Consider the following 21,680-nt stretch of genomic DNA (forward strand, 5'->3'; position numbering starts at 1 on the left):
GTAGTAAGTGGAACAGGAGGGCAAACAAAGTTTTGTGATTTTCGCCTGTGCAAAAGCGCACGTACACATAAAGAAGATACGTATATAGTGACATCGGTTATAACACCACAGTGGGGCAAGGTGCAGATATACATCGGTTTGTGCCACTGAACGAACGTAAACATCTCGAGGAGGTGACTGCGATGTAGGTTATCTGAAGACTTACACGCAAGGAATAGGGTGGTGGTAAGGGAAATGATTAAAGGGTTATGGGGTAAGGGGTGGGGTTAAGGTGAAAGGATTAGGGTTAGGAAAACACACTGGGGTGGCAAAACATTGGGCTGTCGAACATAACGGGTGTCATAAAGGGGTGCCAAAACGTAGGGGTGTCGAAACATATGGGTGTCATAACATAGGGGTGTCGAAACATATGAGTGTCATAACATAGGGGTATCGAAACATACTGGTGTCGTAACATAGGGGTGTCGAAACATAAGGGTGTCGAAACATATGAGTGTCATAACATAGGGGTGTCGCAACATAGTGGTGTCGGAACATATGGAAATACAGGGGTTTGGAAATATAGCGGTTTCGGAACACATGGGTGTCATAACATAGGGGTGCCGAAACACAGGGGTGTCGAAATATAGGGGTGTCTAAAGATAAGTGTATCGAAACAAGGGATGTCGGAACAAGTGGTGTCGAGACAAAGGGGTGACAGAATATAGGGGTGTAAACATATAGCTTTCCCCCGGGTGTCGAAACATATATAGGTGTATCAAAACAAGGGATGTCGGAACATAGGGTAGTCGAAACGAGTGTCGAAGCACATATGGGTGTCATCGAGGGTAGATGGGGAAGTAGTGTGGTGCCTTGACATGGTGTGGATATTTAGTGCTCAGCGTATAAGTAAACAGGGAACACGACTTTAAGTCGAAGACTGCGATGAAACACTTGGAGGTTTCCTTGTATTCAATGCAGGACTGTGTTGGATTATTCCAATTGATTCAAGTACCATAGTCCACTCAATGAGCACTTTGTGAAGCTCTTACATCGCGAATGTACTTCCGATATATTAGTGAAATCGGACTTATATGGGTTTTCAAATTGGGTATTGTATTAACGACACCAAGGGGGGAGAATTCGACACCGCGTTGCCAAGTGTTTGGTGAATGCCATCCTCAAAAAAAAAAAAAAAAACATCCTTGTGATTTATTCAACTCTGAGTCCGTAATCCGAGAAGGTGTGTTTCATCAGAACTTTATCCGTTTTGCTATTAATGTATTAGTTTGCAACTGCTCTAGTCTGACTGTCTACGTGATGCACGCGTTGCAAGTGATTCTATTACTGTTTTCTAAATGGGGGCATTCGACCCACACAAACAATCAGGCATCACTCACGATAGTGATGTTTTTGCGCAAAACGACCATGCATCATTCTCCGGTGATGGGAGCGTGGTTTGTGGAGGGAGTTTGTTCTGAGCGGCACTGTCGGGGGGATTGTGATCTATGAAGGCTGATCTGGACAAATTGAACTGATAAACATGGGTTCCGAAAGCAAGATTTTTGATTCTCTATAGAAAGAAAGATTGGCTGCATTTGGGTGATCTTAATCATCTAGTTTCGTAAAGAGAGTTGCAGCAATAATCTTTGAGCATTTCATCAATAGGTCCAAATTGCATGTGTTTCCTTACGAGCAATGGTGAGATGTTGATAGTATAAATTATTGTAAGAAACGGCTCCCTCTGAAGCAACGTACTTTTTGATAAAGATGTATAATTTTTCACTCATTAAAGCCATTTGACACTTTCGGTAAACAGTATTGTCCAAAGGCCACACTTCGTGTATCACAACTTATATATAGAATAACAAACCTGTGAACATTTAGGCTCAATCGGTCATCGGAGTCGGGAGAAAATAACGGGAAAACCCACACTTGTTTCCGCACTTTTCGCCTTGTCATGTGTTTAAAATAAATCCGTAATTCTCGATATCGAGAAGTGATAATTGTTATAATGTTTTCTCAAAAAGTAAAGCATTTCTGTAAATAATATTTCAAGAGAAGTCTTTCACCATTATACCTTTTGTAAACCCCCTTTTTTTTTTTCTTTTTTTTCTGAAAGTGTATAATGGCTCTAATATCAAAAGACTTCAGGCCTGAACCCTTTTATTACGCATCTGATGAAAGCACACAAATTAGCGGAACAAGTGTGTTTTTTCTGTTGTTATTCTCTGGTGACTGCGATGACCACTTGAGTCCAAGTGTGATTACTGGTCTTTGACATTTTACCAATGGTGTTCAGTGCCTTTAAACTTTATTTGGAAAATTTGAATCTGCTGTCAATTGGAAGTGACTTTGCAGGAATAACTGTTATAAACTTGACACACAAGAACTGCCAGCGCTTCGGAGAAACGAATCCCCATTACTGAACACACTAATATCTGTAAAGTCGTAATGTCTCGTGTCATTACGAGAAGTGGCGAGAAGTCGCATTGGTATGAAATGCGATCTATCTCCATTTCGCGCGCTCATTAAACAGCTCCCGCCAAAAAAACGACTAGTGTTTGGAGAAGATTTGTATCGTTTTCAAATTAAAGATCACGTTTTTGTCATCAGATGTCAAATATAGGGATGGAAAGAACGTTTGCAATTTATTGGTAGTCCTCCGAATGAGTGGTCGGTACTGTAGTTTGAATTAGCCAGGCTATGTAGTGCCCGTCAAACGGTAATTGTTGCAGAATGAAAAATGTAGTTGAACATGAATATTTAGTTACCTGTTCATGTTTGTTGTGTTGTTTAGCCTTCGAGAAAAACCCTGCTAGGGTCGAAACGTTAAGTTGTAAGCCATTTTCTAACATGATTGCGAGACAACCGTAGATGTCTTTAAATAATGTTATAGGTAATGAGATTGTAAGTTGCCTTTATTTTTTAAGGGCCACAGACTACAAGATTGTGGTGCTTCTGAATAAAAACAAAACAAAAGTGTATATCCTATATTTAAACAGCATTCGTAAACACAGTCCCAAAATGATCCCCAAAGCCATTCACAAAATGACTTAAAAACCCCTAAAGCCAAAATAAAGAAGAACACCCCTTAAAACCAGTAAGCAGGAATAAAAAAAATATTAAAAAACTCAATGGTTTTCAAGAGATTAGGGAGCCTTCATTTGCATAAACGTGACATCATGTCGGTAACCCGAGGCATCGGGCCCCCTGGCTGTGTTCATATAAGTGCACTGTGTGACCTGGTACATCAGTAACAATCCACAAAAGGGGGGCATGACTTATTCGCTTATTACGCAAGTAAGATATGTCGGGAATAAACAAAACACGTATTATTGATATGTTCAATACATATATCAGAAATAAATGACAGCAAAAGTAACTGTTTTATTTGAATTCACTGCAGCATCCCTTCAATTAAAAACCACCAGCACGAACAAGATAAAAGGTCCTCCGTCAGCTTCATACGTTGTATCATTTTAGATGACAATAATTCTCGGAGATAACAGTTTTCAAATTAATTTACCCCAAAACGGACAAATTTCATCGGGTAAAAACGAATCGTAAACCTATTATGATGATCATCCCCAATCATTTGTTACTCTTATTAAATTAACAGAGCAGACAGGAAACTGCAAGGGTACACGTAGGTAAGTTGTCACACATAATTGCTGCTTGGCGTGATTTCTCGAGAGAAAAGAACTGCAGCTACAACTTAAACCGACAACAAAACAGCAAGGTCTAGTGATATTAACCTCGTGGTGGTGTCCAGATTTAAAAACTAATCAGTAGTTGATCAAATTTGTCTTGCCAGAACGGTTCTATATTTGGTTTTCGAGGAATGACTCTTAAAAAAAAAGTCATAAATTAAGTTATAGAGGTTTATAAATGGTTATTATCATACAATGGATCCCTGCATTTTTCTGTGTACGCTCATCTACATACAAGTAATGTACAATTGGATGTTCTTTAATGTGCTTACGGGAGTTCCCTTGAGGGGTCCTTTACACGAAAGAACAGTGGACCATCGAATACGATAATTTGTTCAACATGGACCCCACACGGGAGTTCTTTTGGAAAGGGAAAAATAAGAGAGCAACAATACGGGATACATTAGGTTGTTTGTGTGCACAAACTCTTTTAACTAAAAAACTTTACGCCATTTTGAAAACGAGACGATTCCATAAAGGTTTGGTTATTGTTTTCACCTGTGGGCAGTAAAATTCAACTTACTGATTTAACCACAAATTAGAGATCTAGAGGGTAATATTAATTCATTAAACTAGAAATCCACGTTCGGAAAGTGAAAGTATATGAAAAATTACGAACGGGTGAATGACCGAGTACAAAGGCTGACGAGGCGTCGTAGGCAGTAGACTCAAAACGACCGTGCATACTTGTGGGCATACCTGAAAGTCATCATACACACTTTGACAAAATTAGCTAACTGAAAAAGCGTCATTGATCATATTGTAGGGAAGATAAGATTTGGCACTTCAAGTAGTTCCTTCTGAAACCAAGTCCATCCGCCCCTCTCTGTAACTATCCTAAACAGATTAGATACATCCACGGGGACAAAGTTTTGGAAGTTATCAGTGTCTAAATACAGCACTCCGATCAAGACATCCGGACCCAATTTCATGGCTCTGCTTACCGCCGAATTCTGCGCTTACGATCACGATTCCCCGCTTACGCGCAAGCGCCGAATTTCTGCGCTAGCCTTGTAAGCGTAGAATGCCGAATAAAGTGGAGTACGCACGCGCAGAAGCCAAAATTCGCCGCTAGCCCGTGAAACACGCTTGCCGTAAGCACAGAATGATCTGCCTGCTTCCGTAAGCGCCGATTCTGTGCATACGGTTAGCAGAGCCATGAAATTGGGCCCAGATGTACCTGCCTGGCTCTCAGTCATCACGTCCAACTCATCCCAACCAAGTACATACATTAATTCCAGCGACTAGAGAGATGTAAATCCATCAATGTCACATCGATGTCGTCTTGTTGGCAATCGATGACAAGATGTATAGCCAGGAAACAGCGCTACTATACATGCTTTCTCAAAGCACCCCTCCCCAATCATCAGTCCAAGAGAAATTGTTATTTAGTAATTGGCCAGATAATTACTCTTGGGAATTATGTAAAATATATATATATATATATATATATCATCAGTTTAGATTTCGAGATTGGAGATTTCTGGAGAACATTTTCTGGTTAACGACACCGGTAACAAAATCTCAAGCAATTGTTTTTTTTTTGTTTTTTTTTCTTCTTTCTATTTTATGTTATCCACTGATTTTAAGCCCATAATTCACGTCGGACTAAGTTTCACTTCTCCATGCCAAGTTTCGTTCCCACCATTCAATTAGCCAATTTTGAGATCGTGTCTTACTGTCCCCCCCCCCCCTCCAATTTGCTAAAACATTCGCGCCACTGCAAGCCAAGACATAAGATGTTAACAGTATCAAAAGAAGAAACAGTTTGTAGAACTAGTGGCAGAAACACTTTCTAAAACTAAACTAATACCATTACAGTTTGTAAAAACCAACAAAAGCCATTAAACTCTGACACAACAGCTTCTTTGTAACGAATAAACCGAGACTGCAATATATCAGAAGTACAGAAACAGTTTGCAGAAGTAGTAGCAGAAACATTTCTCAAAGCAACTAGTGACAGCCCACGAGCAAACTTGTAAACCTACAAAAGTCTGGGGTCACTAAGCGGGCCCTGACACAAAGTAAACTCTGACACAAAAGCTTCTTTGTTACGGTTAAACCGAGACTGCAACATATCAGAAGTAGTGACAGAAACAGTTTGCAGAAGTAGTGGCAGAAACATTTCTCAAACTAACTAGTGCCAGCCCACGAGCAAACTTGTAAACCCTACAAAAGTCTGGGGTAATTAAGCGGGCCCTGACACACAGTAAACTCTAATACAACAGCTTCATCGTATAACGAGTGGCTGATATATCGCATTCACCCCGCAGGGAGAAAACACAACATGACAATTAGTTGGCAAATACCATAAGCTAAACAACACATTCCCTTCCAGCCGCTGAATGTCATGGCCTCGTGCGTCTCTGTGTTTGGATTAATTCAAGTATCTTCTATAATTAACATCTACCTTGATAGCAAGTGATCCTTGCCAAAAACAATCAAGGGATGCGGGTTTTATTTTGTTATCGAGAGGACGAGCAGGCAGGTGTAGTACCAGTAAATCAAACCCCGTATTTATTGATCAAATTACCGGCAAGGACCTCTTGATATTGCGCAGGGCCAGACCGAAGCCATTGTTTTTTCTCTGAAATCGTTAAAATGTTACTGATAAACATCATGCCCAACCGAGCAAAGTATTGATAAACACTAATTAGTTCTTGTCTGCACTACCTGATGTTGGTTTATTATCAGTGATGAAGATGGTTCAGCAATGGACTGCATGTCTTAGGAAATCCTTGAAGCTAATTATAGTTTGATCATGGATGAAAAAAAACATAGCTCCATGGTTTGATTTACGGATTGTGTATATCGAAGTCGACTTTCGCCAACTGTTGTCTGAATCGATTGTACGGACGGGCGTTTACATTGGTATTTTTTTCATGGACTCGTGATATAGTCAGTTGTTTATAACTTAACAGTGACGTCAGAGCCTCACATCAACAAGTATGCATGGACGTAGAATTGGTGTATGTGAGTATTCGTTATTGCTTACGGAGCGGGCCCGTAGCACTTCCCGCTAGCAATCGAACCGTTAAACAAAAACATTTACAAACCAATCGAGAGACTATTATGTTCGAGTGAGGACACACCCCCCTTTAACATGACGTCACAAGTTTTGTGTCCGAAAACTGCATTGGCGATACAGGATACCAGACTTGTCTGCTCATTTGGGTTGTGCTGCATTTGGACTGGATGTGACGTCCAGTTATCACGTGACCGAAGATAACTGGTCATCCTATGTCGCAGCTCTCTATACCTGATTATTGACTATCGAATATCAATCACATGTGTTGTTAATCGATATACGATAATCGATGTCCATTGTGATACAGTGCCAATAAAACTAAAAATAGACCATTGCGAGACATGTATAATTAAAAACAATAATTCAAGTGTGAACTTGACGTATGTGGTGACTACTGGCCAGAAAAAGGATGGTGGTATTGGTAGAAACGTGCGGGCCAAGGCCAGTACTCGCTCGACGCTTTGTTCTGGCTAGATGGGGGGGGGGGGGGGGGGGTCCGACCAAAGGGTGTTGCTATTTAAAGGAATACGTTGCCTTGGATCGGTCGAGTTGGTCTTTGAAAAGCTTTTGTAACCGTTTGTTATAAAATGCATATGGTTAGAAATATGATTTAAAAGTAGAAAACATTGAGCCACACAATCTTGCCTCGAAATTGCGTGGTTTTCCTTTTACTTTGCGAACTAACACGGTCGGCCATTTATGGGAGTCAAAAATTTGACTCCGAAAAAATGGCCGACCGTGTTTGTCGACGAGGTAAAATGAAAACCACGCAATTTCGAGTGATAAATGAGTGGATCATTATATTCTACTTTTAAAACATCTTCCTAATCGTATGCATTTTATAACAAACGGTTACAAAGACCAACTCGACCGATCCAAGGCAACGTGTTCCTTTAAAAGCACTGGACAGTATTGGTAATTACGCAAAATAGTTGTGAGCATAAAAACTTACTTGGTAACGAGCAATGGAGAGCTGTTGATAGTACAACACATTGTGAGAAACGGCTCCCTCTGGAGTAGCGTAGTTTTTGAGAAAGAGGTATTTCTCACCCGAAAACAACAAAAGACCTTAGGCCTGAATGCATTAAAAGGACACAAAGTTGTGCAACTTCGATGACCAATTGAGCCCAAATGGTTCACAGGTTACTTGTGCAATTTGTTGGGATACACCAAGTGAGAATTCTGGTCTTGGACAATTACCAAAGGTGTCCAGTGTCTTTGACCTCATTTCCTCCACGCTTAAACTGTCATTTTACGGTTTGTAGACTGGCGCGTATACTTTCAAAAACAAACTCATCCAACCTTGCAATGCGAGATATACACATCGATCAAACAGACCGTGCAAAGATTGAAATCATTACAGTAAACAACACTTCACTTGTTTTCACACGATCAATTACATCGTGCGTAGCAAGAGAAGGGAAGAACTGCGACTATTCACCCACTTGACGAAGTAGGTTGGTTGGGGCACATTTTCTTCCTTCATGGTTGGGGTGAGATGGGATGCGCGGTGGTGAGTAGGTATACACAACCCAACCGGGAACCTATAACAGAAGAGTTTCCGAAAAAGTCCACGGTTCTGAAAGGTCCACAGTTGAAAAACGTGTACAAACCCAATGGGAGCTGTTCTAAAAAAGTATAGGCGTATAAACAAAACAGGGATTTGTGGGTAGGACGGGCTGCGTATTGGAGCGCCTTGATGGGTCCGGTGTGGCCGGAGATTTAGTCCCCCAAAGATCCTGTCCCCCAAACTATTAACTTCATCTGATAGTGCCCTCTTTTGCATCGTCCTCCATCAGCCCACGTTAAGTTACCAAATGGGGGACAGCATCTCCGGCAGACAGATTTCCGTGGGACACCGGCCTTTTGTGGAGTGGGGCATCTACTTTGGGATCAGTGGGTAGGTTGAAGGTGGGTGGTTTGGAGTTTGGGGAAGAGGCGGTTGTTGTACTTGGCGGACTTTCGTGAGTTGGGGGCATATACTTTGGGGGTGTGAGTAGGGTGGGCACGGGGGCGTGACATTTATTCTCGGCTCGTCGGTGCATTGCAGGCTTGCCTACGGAACTTGGGATGGACGCTTGTGGCCATTGATTCACAGCTTCTTGTCATACTTCCGCTGAGATGGGTGGGTGGGAAGGGGCACGTATGATCTTGAAAGTTTGCCAATATTTCTTCAAACGTTCTAGCAACACGATTTATTTTAGGCCTACAACAATATATTAGCGTGTGTGGGGGGGGGGGGACTTGCTCCGCATCAGTCTTCACAACTTGTCGGATGACTGTTGACGTAAAGACTAGTTGAGCTGAGATATTCTGACGTGGGTGCACGAGATTGTCGCCCAGTGCGCGAGGTTTGACGCATTGCACGTGTCAGATTAAAATGATAGAAAACAAAACAAATGGGTGTTGCCTAAATGCACGCGAATTTACGCCAACGTATTAACTTGAATAATCGGACCGATTTGAGAGTGTTGTCCTATAGGATGAACTAGAATAACGCCCGCTTTGAGGCAAGTTGAGGCACCATCGACTATTTGCAAAAGAAAAGAAAAAAAAACTTTTAAAATTTAACACCTTCCCCTTGCTATGCAACTGTGTTAAGTGGTTTACTCTGAGCTTGAAACAAGCTAATAGATTGATTCAGTTAAGTAGCACATCACAGCTTGCCGCGTATTACTACCTTGTCATCTTGTCTTAAAATATACATTTCAAAACACTTCATTGTTTAACGGTTGTATGTCTTTCAAGGACTTCCAAGACGCACGCGTGGGCAAGCGTGGAATATCACATCTCTAGTGCCCTCGAAATGATGTTGTTTTTGTTTTGAAACACTCAAGTAAAGTATCTTTTATCGCCTATTTGCGTAAACCATGAGCCGATCGAGTTGTTTCAATTTGTTCCACTCCCGTGCGTAGTTTGTATCTCCATCGATAGTTGATGTGGAAGTAGTGTTGGTTTGATTACCTGCTCTTGTGAGTGATGTTTAGGTTGTCTCTTTTCGGCTACTTTCGGCTCGGTAGAAAAACCTTCTCGATGACCTACTTAAAAAAATTGTTAAGATTGTTTGGTTTTTTTTTTCTTTTCTTTTTGCGTCAAGCGCTCAGTGGGTAAATGCGTGGTAAAACTACTAGCGAGGTTTCGTTGGCGCACGTTTAGAGTGTACTGGCTATCCGTACGCGTAACCGTTCTGATGCGGCTGTCTATTTGTTGGTTTATTTCATAAAAAACAACATTAAAGGCAGTGGACACTACTGGTAATTACTCAAAATAATTATTAGCATAAATCCTTACTTGGTAACGTATATGGGAAGAGGTTGATAGTATAAAACATTGTGAGAAACGGCTCCCTCTGAAGTGACATAGTTTTTGAGAAAGAAGTAATTTTCCACAAATTTACATTTCGAGACCTCAAATTTAGAACTTGAGGTCTCGAAATCTAAACGCACACATCTTCGTGTGACAAGGGTGTTTTCTCTTTTCATTATTATCTCGCTACTTCGATTACCGTTAGAGCTCAAATCTTCACAGGTTTGTTATTTTATGCATTATGTTGAGATACACCAACTGTGAAGGCTAGTCTTTGACAATTACCAATAGTGTACACTGCCTTTAAAGCGATTGTAAAGTATGTCAACCGATGGGTTGAGTTGCACTAGTACAGTACATAAACATCTCTTTAAAAGTAGCTTAAAGGGAAGGTACTCGTTTGGTAATTACTCAAAACAAATATTAACTTAAAAATTGACTTGGTAGCGAGCATTGGAGAGCTATATAAATAGTGTGTAACATTAACACCATGTTATACTTTGGCTGGTAAGTAGTAGATAAGTAGCTTGCAATAGCTAATTCTTTCGACTCACCTATTAATTATCTTCAAACCATGTTAAAAAAAAACATTATTTACACTAAGATGATCCCAATCCAGCTGGAAAATACGTGGTGAATTGAAATCAAACAAAGGAGGGGGGAAATAAATAATAATTAAACTGAACTTACTGGCAGCTGCTAAAATAACCTTTACGAGGCATCGTCATCGATTGACGAAAGAGAAAAACATACATCAGAGCTGTCAGAATAAAAAAATAAAAAATGAACAAGTACATGTGGGTGTTTGTACAATGGAAAGGAAAGTATACGCTTTGTAACCACTCTTAAAGCCATTATACACTGTCGGTAAACAGTATTGTCCAAGTCCCACCCTTCGTGTATCACAACTTATATATAAAATAACAATCCTTTGGAAATTTACACTCAATCGGACATCGGAGTCGGGAGAAAATAACGGGAAAACCCACTCCTGTTTTCGCGCGTTTCGCCGTGTCATGACATGTGTTTATAACAAATCCGTAATTCTCGCTAACGAGAATTTATATTGTTTTACCGTTTTCTCAAAAAGTAAAGCATTTCATGGACTAATATTTTAAGAGAAGTCTTTTACCATTACCTTCTGTAAACCCTGTAAATTATTTGTAAATCTGTGAACTTTTTTTTTTTTTCGGTACCGAAAGGGTCCAATGGCTTTAAAACTAATGGCAATAATAACTGAGGTTGGACAGCATTATTTCGATGTCATAACTCATTTTGAGAACAATATTATTCATAGTCTAAGAGTGGGGTTATGGAAAAGGTTTTAAACCCCAACATTTTAATCTAAGAAATGTTACGTCTCGTCTAATTGTGTATTCAAATTAAGGATAATTCTTTCTTAGATGGACATCATTTACACGATTGAGCATTATGATAGGCTAGCAAATCGGGGCCCAAAGAGACAAATCTATAGACACAAATCCATAGGGCTGCTTAAGCACAAAAAGTTGCTTAGCGAAAGAAAATTGTGCTTACTAGAATAAGATTCCCAGCCAAACTGCTGTCACATGTACAATTTGTGACTGGTATCCTGCCAATATCTGCTAAGGATAAAATTCTAAATCAATTTTTTTTCTTCTGCTTACTTAAAAGTAGCTCTATGAAATCGGGCCCTGGGGTGGATTTCACAAAGAGTTAGGACTAGTCTTATCTCAAGTTAGGACCAGTTACTCGTCCTAACTTAGGACTATCCAAGCAATTTGTATATCTCATAGGACTAGTCCTAAGTTAGGACTAGACTTAACTCTTTGTGAAATCGACCCCTGGTCTCAGTGATGTCGATGCATGATGCGGACCTCTTACTGTGACTCTCCTTTGCTTAGTTGGACGACTTTTCCAAGCACTGAAAGGGCGCATTAGCCAATTGAAGATTGTCAATGGATAATTCAAATTCACTGTGGACTAAAAATAACCCACTTCGCTTGCTGGCACAGCAGGTGAAATGTCTAATGTGATAATGATACGAATGAGAGCTTTGTTTATTTTGTTCCTAATGGACCAACCATTCATAGATTCAAGGTCTATTTTACGAGATTGTCATTCTAGCCAGAACCACCCCCCCCCCCCCCTCCAGCCACCCACCCACCCACAGCCTATCCATAATTGCTTTCTACTATTACTATTAACAAAAACATTCAAAGAAGAAGTATTAATACATTTCGCTACTGCCGTCGTTGTTTATAATGGTAACCACGGAGTGACAACCTTGACTTACTGTAAATAAAATTGTGTAAAATGGAGGGGAAATTCACTCCTTTCTGTGACCTGAATTGGCATCGACCCGCAGTGATAATGGCACTGGTTTGTAAAGAATGACAAAACCTTGCTCGCCATAGTGTCAATAGAAACGGATACTTTTACAAAAAAGAGACACTTACATTTGTTAAGCTCAATTCAACGCGACAACCAGGAAGATTTATTTTGTTCACACACTCAATCGCTTCCGGGTACGGTACTCCGGCCGTACTACCCTTTACAGAGTCGGGGATCGAAAGCCTTCTTCACTCGAGCTCACGTCGTTGTCACAATTTCGATCGAAAAGTATGATATTAAATGGCCGGATAAAAGTGCGAATTAGCTTTTATGTTACTGCTTGAATTGGTGAGTTAATATCCGACGGAACAGCATCAGCACAGAAACGTTGTGTAACAATTTTTTATTATTTTTGTTTAGAATTCAACTACTTATGTTTAAAGGCAGTGGACACTATTGGTAATAACTCAAACTAATTGTTGGCACAAAACCTTACTTGGTAATGAGTAATGGGTAGAGGTTGATAGTATAAAACATTGTGAGAAACGGCTCGCTCTGACGTAATGTAGTTTTCGAGAAAGAAGTAATTTTCCACGAATTTGATTTCGAGTTTTGTTTTCTTTCATTATTATCTCGCAACCTCGACGACCGATTGAGCTCAAATTTTCACGGGTTTGTTATTTTATGCATATGTTGAGATACACCAACAGTGAAGGCTAGTCTTTGACAATTACCAATAGTGTCCAGTGTCTTTAAGTGACTCGTGTATAGTGGGAGGCAGGAAAGTAGTTCAGCTGTGCTTGACTTTAAGTCAAGCACAGCTAACACCATATACCTTTACCATCTTCACTATTATTAGTCATGCTCCTTATATCCAATAACAGTAATGGATGCTGATAGTCATTATACAAAAATGAACCAGACTGCTTTTCCTTCTAGCCTCGGATTGGTTTACATTGATTTAAATGGAAGAAAATCAATATGGCTACTACGAACCACGACGAATATATATTTTGCTAAAAGATACCTAACTACCAGAGCGTGCACGGAAAAAGAAAAGTTTGCTTTTATGGAGCTTTATTTTAAACTCCCGCTGCGTTTGACGTGCTTGGTTGCAACGCCCTCTGGGGTTCGGTTTCAGAGCATGCTGACAAGCTAAGTTGTGTTTGTTTAGCATTTTCTCAACTTGTTTTCATTGGTATTTTTAATCCAAATGGTTTTTTGACGGTGTCAAGGGTAATGCTTGTGGTTAATTGACGCTTATTTGTTTACTTAAAGACAGTGGACACTATTGGTAATTGTCAAAGTCTAGCCTTCACAGTTGGTGTATCTCAACATATGCATAAAATAACAAACCTGTGAAAGTTTGAGCTCAATTGGTCATCGTACTTGCGAGATAATAATGAAAGGAAAAAACACCCTTGTCACACGAAGTTGTGTGCGTTTAGATGGTTGATTTCGAGACCTCAAGTTCTAAACTTGAGGTCTCGAAATCAAATTCGTGGAAAATTACTTCTTTCTCGAAAACTATGTCACTTTAGAGGGAGCCGTTTCTCACAATGTTTTATACCATCAACCTCTCCCCATTACTCGTCACCAAGAAAGGTTTTATGCCAAAAATTATTTTGAGTAATTACCAATAGTGTCCACTGCCTTTAATCAACTAGTTGTATATGGTTTCATCTAACATTGAACGGTGACATACTGATTGGCAAAGTGTGTCCTGCCCCTTTCTGACCAAGTGAACCCAGTTGATTGACAACTCCTGATCATTCGATTCAATTACAAAAATTGCCAAATTAATAAATGTCTCGTTAAAAACTTCATTGCACACATGCAGATATCAAATAATTATGTTTAAAAATACATCAAATAGAAATTAACAAATTATGAGGAGAAACAAGATAATTATGTTATATTATAGGTTTTGTCGGTCAATTTCGGCAAATGAGCAGCCAATTTAACCACCAGCCTATTCTATTTCGCACGAAATCGAATGCTACTGAAAAGGGTATTTTTTTTAATTTCGTTTTATGAGTAGTCAAATGTAATGTTGCGCCTTTCGCTTTAACAAAATAATAATTCAATTTCGCAATTCATCGAAGCAGCGTTCAAATTTGCAGACGCTTCTTGAGGCGTGTTTGTCACGAAAAAGAATGGCGATACGCAAAAGTGAACAGAGAGCTAAAGGAATTTGACTTGACACAAAACGAATTTGAATTTGAAATTGGCTGCTCATTTGCAGAATTTGACCGAGAAAACATTTACAATGTCAGAAATACATTTGACAAAACCCAAAAGGCACATGTTCCGTGGTCCCGTTGGGGATACCATGGCATATGAGCTGACCAGTTTGAAAGGTCGTGGTTAAAACAATACAAATATTAAAGATGTCAGTGTGAGCTGACAGTGGCCCCACTACAGAGTTTTAAGAGCTCCACAAGACAACCAAAAGATACCACGCGTTTGTCGTGGTATATGCATTTGGAGTGCAAGCAAACATCATACACAAACACAGATGGTGGTTTCTGTCCGGATACAGGGTACTTTGGCACCAGACTGCCATTACCACAGTGTACATTGTCCATATATAATATCGACAAAATCTCAAGAAGTGATCCCCCAGATTTTACCCTCAATACTGCGCATACATCATGACAGAAACAAAATCGATTTGGGAGACGAATACCACTTGAACTGTCAAATAAAAACACCAATAGAAGATCCCCTTGTTTTGTGATTGAAGTGTGATTTCAACAAGCCTATACCCCTCGAAATTCTTGACGGTTTCCAAATTGTGAACTTCGATTGTGGTTGACATGTTCTGTCGCCTCTAGGCGCTGATACTGTCTGGAGATCGTGTATTGCCGCTAACTGAGTCGACATTGATACGACTCTAGTCTAGATTCCCATCTCTAATAAGGCAGGGAGCTTTAGTTACTCTGTCCCCTGCAGCAGTATTGTGTTGCTCTCTCGGTGATGATGCCGTTCAATTTTCCTGTGTGAGTGAGAGCAATACGGAGTCTGATCTCTTTGGTTTGACAAAAAAATAGTGATTGAACTTTGTTCTCCTTTTTAGTGTGTGATTTAAATTTATATAACATCTAGGCCCAATTTCATAGAGCTGCTTAAGCAAATAATTCGCTCAAGCTTAACAAATCCTTGCTTAAGAATTAGATTACCGGCAAAGACATTGCTCAACTGTTATGCTAAGTAAACAGCAGCTTAATGCCGTTCACATGCAATGTATAATGGCATGACATTTGTTGGCTAGTATCATAAGTAAAATGAGCAAGCTATTTTCGTGCTTCAGCAAAACTTTGTGCTTAAGCAGCTCTATGAATTCGGCCCCAGGTTATAGTTAGGGTTGGTCATTTTTGAAGTATTGTTAAAATTGTGTACGTTTGTGATTTACCTCCTGTTGACCTTTACGAAGTATTGGATACGACCGTTGGGGCCGAGCGAATGTGCGTGGGAACCGGAGTTCCCCAATGGACGTCAAGTACGCGCAAAAATGCGTAATATTTGGTCATTGCTTTTGTGTATATATAGCTTAACCCCTACAAGTAGGCTAGAAAACACAACATCCAAGATGGCCGCCGGATATAAAAGCTCTTTTGAATCCTCTACTGTATTTAATAATATCACGAGAAACATCGATACCGTCTTGTTGGGGGTGAACAAAAAACAGTTGCAAAAAGACAAATCTACTAAAAACTATCAAAGGTTTGAACCAAGTACAAATTTTGCCCAGGTTCAAATTACGCCCGAGTTCAAATTGTGCCTAAGTTCAAATAGTGCCCTTCCTCGACCAGTAAGGTTGGCACGACACCACAAAATACGAAACACAGCTCTTGTCCACGTTGTAGTTTGGGTGGTTGTACAACATGTTTTAACCAGTTCGTGACTTACCAACTTAAAAGTATAAACCTCTCTTATATTTCTCAATAAATTTCAACAGTTTTAGAGACCTCAGTCAACCCACTTTCCCGTAAACCTTTGAGGTGATTAATTCGCCATCAAAGAGGAAGAAAAAGATCCCTAAAACACGGCAGTTCCGTTTCTTTTACCGCACTATGGGTAGTAATTCCCTGCCCCAGATCCTATCAAAGGAAGCTGTTTAGATTGAACCGGGCAAGCTCTCCCTGTCAACGCCACTCCTTAAGCGGCATCCAAATTAGTCGAACAACTCGGGCATCAGGTAAACACTTAAAACAAGACATCTCACATTGTATCTCTTGTTCTTATTTTCTTTTGTGTAGGTTTTTTTACCGGCCCAGCAGGAGAATTCATCTCACCGAGCTACGCCCCCGCAGCCAGCGCCGAGTATCGAGCTCAGACACGGGTGGGAGGATCGTGCTCAGACCGTGCTGATTTAAAAGACGAGTCGTCATTGTTGCAGCCCTCAGACCAGACGCTTCCCATCGGTGGTGTGCGTGAAATTACTCCCGAGAAGCTAGTGGTGTACAGTGACGGATGCAAGGCACTATCCCAAAGGGTAGTTGTGTGATCAGGAAACAGTCCGCACCAGGCTTTTTTTAATTAAGCTGCTCCCTAGCTGTATATGACAGCGAAAAGTGGCCCAGGCAACTGTACGAAATCTGACACTACGTGTGCTCTGTGTAATACCGCATCTCGTCTGGTCATTCGATATTTGGATGCAATGATCTTAGGTTGGACAGTTCAAGAGTTTCACGATTTGTTTGTTTGCGGTTGCTGAGGAGGTGTGCAACCTTGCCCTTCATCTGGCCTTAATTGGAACATGAGAGCTGAGAACACCTTGTCCCCCCCACCCCGTACGCAATTAACCAGTCTTCACTTGTCATTGGATGATTTGTTTACCAATTATCGACTGGACTATTTTGTGGTGTCCACCGCCACCAAAAGTGATTTGATTTTATTGCCGTTTCCTGGACTGGAAATAACTCGATCGTGAACTCCAACTTCAACCAGACTCGGACTGAAAAGAAATCAATCGGTCAAGATTTGAGTTTCGGAACCGATTTCGTTTTTAAAACTTACACCTGCCCTCTTTTTGGACTTCGATCGTTTTTTTGTTTTACCTTATAGGAGGATTTGACTCCACCGCACACAAGGTGGCAAGGTAGGACAGGTGGTTCTCTCACTTAGTGCTCTGATCAAAACGAATCTCGCATTCACTTTGAGTATCTGTCTGCTATGCACGTACTTGGCATCCCCAGCAGAGCTATGGAGTTTTTCGGCTCCGACTACAATAACCAGTCTGTACTCTTCGATGGAGATGCAGATATAGTGGTCCCCATCATCGTTCTGGTGGTGCAGATACTCGGGATTGTCGGCAACACCAGCGTCATCCTGATCATTCTCGGTTTTAGAGACATGAGAAATATTCCCAATCTACAGATACTGAGCATGGCAATCGGAGATTTCGTCTTTCTTGTCATGAACGTTCCGGACGCCGTTGCCTTCAACTTCTTACACACGTGGCCTTTCAGTGACGTGTACTGCAGGATAACATTGAGCTCGATTTACATTTCCCAAGGGGTTTCCGTTCTCACCCTGTCGGCGCTTAGCGCCGATCGGTACTACGCCATCGCGCGTCCGATGGCGCGACGCAAGATCAACGTCGCAAACTACACGCTGGCCGTCGTGGTAGCTATATGGGTAATGTCTTTCCTGTGCGGCATCCCGGCGTTCTTCATGGCCGACAACAATGGCTTCTGCACCCTCCCATACCAAACATACAACTATAAGGTTTACCTCGTGCTGCAGTTTGTTGGACTTTACGTCATCCCCTTGGCGTTGATTACCATGTTCTACTCTCTCACGGCGCACACGCTCATCTGCGGAGTCAAGACCATTGGGCAGAAAGTACGAGACGGTAACGGGAGGCGCGATCCCCAGTCCCAGGCACGCCGTCGCCTCGCCATCATCGTCCTGGTCGCCGTGGTGTGTTTCGCCGTCTGCTGGGGTCCCTACCATGTCTACGACATCTGGGCGGAATTTGAAACTGACATCTCAGTATTCCTGACACCCGGCATGACATTCTACCTGAATATAAAATACCTTCTCCCCCCTCTCAGTGCTAGTTTGAACCCGATCGTGCTCTACGTCATGAGCTCCAACTACAGACGCCACTTCAAGAGGATGTTTCTGAGTTGGTGTCCGTGCTGTCGGGATAGCAAGCAGCCACTGACCCATACCTGGACCCTACTAACGGCTTTCAAGACCATGCCGACGTCGAGACGAAGCAGCGCGGAGTTTCAACTGAAACACAGCTCGTCAACGTTGGTATCCCACAGTTAAAATGGCACTCGAAAACCCAACAGTTTGTAAATACACCACGGCCAGCTTAGACATATAAGAAATTATTTATAATATACTAAAATTGAAACATCCACAATTTATCCAAATGGGAAACGCATACGACGAGAGAGACTGAAAAGCCAATTCAACTGGCCTGCAGCTGATTTCACGAAACGCCATAGGATAAATTAATCCTATCTCGAGTTAGGACGAGTATTAACTCGCCCTAAACTTAGGTTGTGTTCAATGCGTCCTAACGTCTACGGATACAGAACTTAACTCGTCCTAAGTCCTATGATTAATCCTATTGTGGGGACGAGTTTTGTGTAATCGACGGCTGGGGTCGAATTCACACAGAGAGAGAGTCCTAATTTAGGACCAGTCCTTGGAATTTTGAAAAACTGAAGGGCTTGCTAGCCCTATGTTATAACTCGCTAACTGGAGATAAGACTAGTTTGAACTCTTTGTGAAAGAAATCCACTCCTGGATTGGCGCAGAAACCACGGAAGCCCGCACCGTGATGTTATAGCGTTTGTGTTTGTTTCAGAATACCTTTTGGGGGGCAATTCCACAAAATCCCCTTGTTACATTTTGATGAAAGGAATACTAAATCTGGCTTTCTGGTTGAGTTTTGTTCTTGGGTATGTATACAAGATTATTGTAAACATTGTTGCAAATCAAGTCAACAAAACCTCTCGTGTCATCATACTTGCTGCGGTTGCTATACGCGATTGAGCGTAGACTTGCCCCAAGACGAATCTTAACTCAAAAATAAGAAATGTAATTGTTCTCAAAAGAGAGGACCAGACTGAATCACGAATTGCAAGTCCAAGGCCTGGGGTTTCAAGTAAACTTTGCACTTGTAAATATTGCTCTACGTATTCAAAAAGATTAAGAGTTATTGACATGCAAATCATCTGCTCAGCGAAATTTAACCATGACACTCGTTTTGTTTCCTTCATGGAAACTGCATGTTTAAACCGAGATTACAAAAAGTAATTTAAAGTAAAATTAGTTAATTTATAAATATTATCGTTAAAAAAAAGCCTGACGGTCTATGAAAAATATAACCATATATTTTTTGAAAAAATTATTTCGTTATTTTCTGCACCCAAGTACTGGCTGTCATTTTTAAAATAAGAATCTTAAAAACTAGTGGTTTTCGCACTGTGCCTATAAGCGTTGCTACAGTTTTAGATTTTTGCGGAATTTCTTCATTTTTTTGTTCTTTTCTTTTTTGACTTTTGATTGATTTTCATTACATTTTTCGTTTGGAGTCGGGGTAGTTCTTTTGTTAATGGCGTCAGTTCTAAAGCCAACCTACATTAGAAGGTACAAAGCGTTTGAAAGGTGTTCGTTGTGAAATTAATAATTTTATGATTGGAAAGATTATTTTTGTTAGATAAAAAAAATTGACTCACAAAAATAGGTGTTGTTTTTCTTACTTCGTTAACTAACATGGTCCGCCATTTTGGAGAACCCCCTCTCCCCCCCCCCCCCAAAAAAAAAAAAAAAACCTCTTTTTGACATCATCAAAATCGCCCAATTCAAAGCAAAGTGTCCCTTTAAAACAAAGATGAGAGAATGTGTGAGCTGTGTTTGTTTTGTGGAAATGATAATGTGACGATGGAATGGAGAAGTAAAAAAAAATTGAAAGATGGCGTGTTTTTTTTCTTGGGGGTGGTGACCAGAAAACAACAACATGCTCATGTTTTGAGTTTTCTTTCATTATAAACTTAATACCAGTGCTGACATCAACATATAAAGAAAACAAAAATCCAAAAACTGCCATGGGCCATTTGAAAAGAAACAACCTGCTCATGTTTTTAGTGTTCGATCATACAAGCATACCAGTGTTGACTTTGTGAAACAGATGACAAATAAACCAATCTCAAAAACTGCCATGTGCAATGTAAAAACAAACAATCTGCTCCTGTTGTTTAGTTTTGCTTAATAGCTCACCTATAAACTTCATAACAGTGTTGACATAAGAAACCGGGGAAAAATAAACCAATCTCAAAAACTGCCATTTTGTTTAAAACCAAAAACATCAGTGTTCTCAAACACTTTTTTTTTCGTTTTTAATGTCACCTTTTGAGTTTTATAGTGTGTGATTGTTTTGGAATTTTTTTATTTTAATAAAAACGAGATTTGAGTGAATTCACCAATGCTGCATTATACTAATGCTGCATTATAACGAGAGAGAGTGTACTAAGAGCATTTGCCGACATACGGGCACATGTGGAGTGTTTCAGACAATGGAACAATGAAACCTAACAATGGTTCCTTTGTTTTATTTAGAAAAAGAGTAATAATGGCGTGTGTTTTAATAATGAAAAGTGCTCGGTTGAATGAGTAGAAGAACATGTTTATGTTTGAATGTGTGTTTGATTTGAATTCTTTAAAGCCATTGGACACTTTCGGTACAGATAAAGAAGAAGAAAAGAAGTTCACAGATTTACAAATAACTTACAGGGTTTACAGAAGGTAATGGTGAAAGACTTCTCTTGAAATATTATTCCATGAAATGCTTTACTTTTTGAGAAAACATTAAAACAATATCAAGAATTACGGATTTATTTTAAACACATGTCATGACACGGCGAAACGTGCGGAAACAAGGGTGGGTTTTCCCATTATTTTTTCCCGACTCGGATGACCGATTGAACCTAAATTTTCACAGGTTAGTTATTTTATAAAGAAGTTGTGATACACGAAGTGTGGGCCTTGGACCATACTGTTTACCGAAAGTGTCCAATGGCTTTAAGAGGGAATAAAGGCACAACAAAGCAGAACCCCATAGACCGTATCCGTAAGATTTGCCTGTGCGTGTGCCCGTTAGCGTGGGTGTGTGTGCAAAATTGCTTTTGTGAGAGAGAGGGTATTGTCTCGATCAAGCAAAGTTGCAGGCAACAGCAGAAGAAACAAAAGTTACTCATTTACGGGTTCAACAAACAGTGTGAGAGTGTGTGGTGCATGCACCAAATCGGGCTTGCCATGTTCATCAATCAGTCAATCAATCATTCAACGAATCAATAAACCAATCAATCGTCAAA

At 40.4% G+C, this 21,680-nt stretch overlaps 1 protein-coding gene across 1 annotated transcript in view; it reads left to right on the plus strand.

The window, feature by feature from the left end:
• LOC139942019 (neuromedin-B receptor-like) overlaps positions 1-20,048 on the plus strand; it is a 58,276-nt gene extending 38,228 nt beyond the window's left edge. The window contains exon 2 of the mRNA XM_071938686.1: positions 16,602-20,048. Coding sequence (XP_071794787.1) covers positions 17,518-18,624 — 1,107 coding nt within the window. The 5' untranslated portion in view covers positions 16,602-17,517 and the 3' untranslated portion in view covers positions 18,625-20,048. The remainder of the gene's footprint in view (positions 1-16,601) is intronic.
• The last annotated feature ends 1,632 nt before the right edge of the window (positions 20,049-21,680 follow it).

The sequence above is a fragment of the Asterias amurensis genome, chromosome 9, assembly GCF_032118995.1.
Source record: "Asterias amurensis chromosome 9, ASM3211899v1".
NCBI classification, from domain to species: domain Eukaryota; kingdom Metazoa; phylum Echinodermata; class Asteroidea; order Forcipulatida; family Asteriidae; genus Asterias; species Asterias amurensis.